General features: G+C 39.8%; 1 protein-coding gene across 1 annotated transcript; it reads right to left on the bottom strand.

Annotated features, from left to right (window-relative positions):
- Positions 1-396: 396 nt before the first annotated feature.
- LOC139846838 (uncharacterized) lies at positions 397-1123 on the bottom strand. The gene is made up of 2 exons (XM_071836371.1): positions 667-1123; positions 397-568 (listed from the first exon to the last, which is right to left on the bottom strand). Exons 1-2 carry the CDS (start codon positions 1016-1018, stop codon positions 552-554), a joined length of 369 nt encoding a protein of 122 aa, XP_071692472.1. The 5' UTR covers positions 1019-1123; the 3' UTR covers positions 397-551.
- Between the last annotated feature and the right edge of the window lie 605 nt (positions 1124-1728).

Here is a 1728-nt window from a genome sequence, read left to right as displayed (position 1 = left end):
CACATACATCCGAATGTATTAATCCCAATAAGTCCTTAGCCCTTTCGTAGGTCCCTTTGAAAGGTGCTTTAGTCATTTTGCCTTGTAAACAAGATACACATACATCAAATGAGTCTAGTTCATTTGATTTCAAAAGACCATTCTTTTGGAGTGTATGCATTCGATTCTTGTTTATGTGACCAAGGCGACAATGCCATAAGTAGGAATCACTCAAATCCCTTTTGAGTTTCTTGGTGCTAGTATGGTATATTGAGCTACTAGATGATGTGTCATCATGAACCAATTCATAAATTCCATTTGAAGGCGAAGCCTTAAAATAAAATACATTATCTAAATAAACGTGGATATCATCATTAACAAAATTAAGATAAAAACCACATTGTTTTAAACGGGAAACTGAAATAATGTTTCGACATAAATCCGGTGCATACAAAACATTGTTCAAAATAAGTTCCAAACCACTTGGAAGTTTTAATACAAAGTCTCCTTGAGCCTTCACTTGCACTTTGGCTCCATTACCCATAAAGAGACTTGATGTTCCCGTTTGCTTGCTACTTCTTTTGAACCCCTGCAAAGAATTGCAAATGTGAGTTCCACATCCAGTGTCTAATACCCATGTATTAGAAGAAGTAATACTAAGCTCTATATATACCATATATATGTTACCTGAGGTTTGCCCCGCATCCCTCTTTTCCTTCAACTCCTTAAGGTAGACCGGGCAGTTTCGTTTCCAGTGACCCATTTCACCGCAACCGAAGCACGGGTCTTCCTTGGGGTTTGCTTGTCCGGCAACTTTTTGCTTCTTGTTCTTGTTTTTGGTTGGGGTAACCATCCTCCCCTTTCCCTTGCCTTGATGGGCGGGTCCTTTTCTCTTAGCCACCTTAGGCTTAGAGGTGTTGTTACCTTTTGACCCGCCATCATTGATCATTAGCACGGGTGAAGCCCTTTTACCCATGCTTGTTTCGGCCGTCCTTAACATGCCATGAAGCTCACCGATGGTCTTATCCATCCCATTCATATTGTAATTAATTACAAATTGGTCAAACCTCTTTGACAAGGAGTTTAGGATAAGATCGGTGGCTAGCTCATTGGAAATGTTGAGGTTAAGACGGTTTGCGCGATCAATGAGGCTTTTCATTTTGAGGACATAAGAGGATACGGATTGGGTGTCTTCCATACGACATGCATGTAACGCTCGAACCGTTTCGAAGCGCTCGACACGTGCTTGTTGAAGGAACATCTCCTTCAATTGCGTAATCATGTCATATGCACTATGATGTTCGAAATCCTTTTGGAGTTCGGGTATCATAGTCTCAAGCATTAGGCAAGCGACTTGCACCGAATTGGCGCAATACTTATCCCAATAAGCCATGCCTTCCGTATCATCCTCGTCGGGTTGATCGGGAATGGGGTCTTCCAACACATACGCCTTATCCTCAAGTTTGAGGACAATTCTAAGATTACGGAACCAATCCATAAATTTCGTATGGTTGAGTTTGTCTTTCTCGAGGAGAGACCTTAATGATAGGTTGTTTAGGTTAAGTGGTGCATTTTGCATGTTGTTGTTATTTGCGGCCATCTACAAAATTAACAAAGTTCATTTAAGTATCGATTTTAAACTTAATAAATAATACCCTTTTATATATAATTGTTATATTAAATATTAGAATCCAATGGTAACTCAAATTTCGGTTAGGTGACCTTTATCCCGTTATTTGATTTAGCTAG

The sequence above is a fragment of the Rutidosis leptorrhynchoides genome, chromosome 5, assembly GCF_046630445.1.
Source record: "Rutidosis leptorrhynchoides isolate AG116_Rl617_1_P2 chromosome 5, CSIRO_AGI_Rlap_v1, whole genome shotgun sequence".
Taxonomy (NCBI): domain Eukaryota; kingdom Viridiplantae; phylum Streptophyta; class Magnoliopsida; order Asterales; family Asteraceae; genus Rutidosis; species Rutidosis leptorrhynchoides.
Note: the sequence above shows the minus strand (reverse complement) of the source record. Positions and strands in the feature narration are given on the sequence as shown.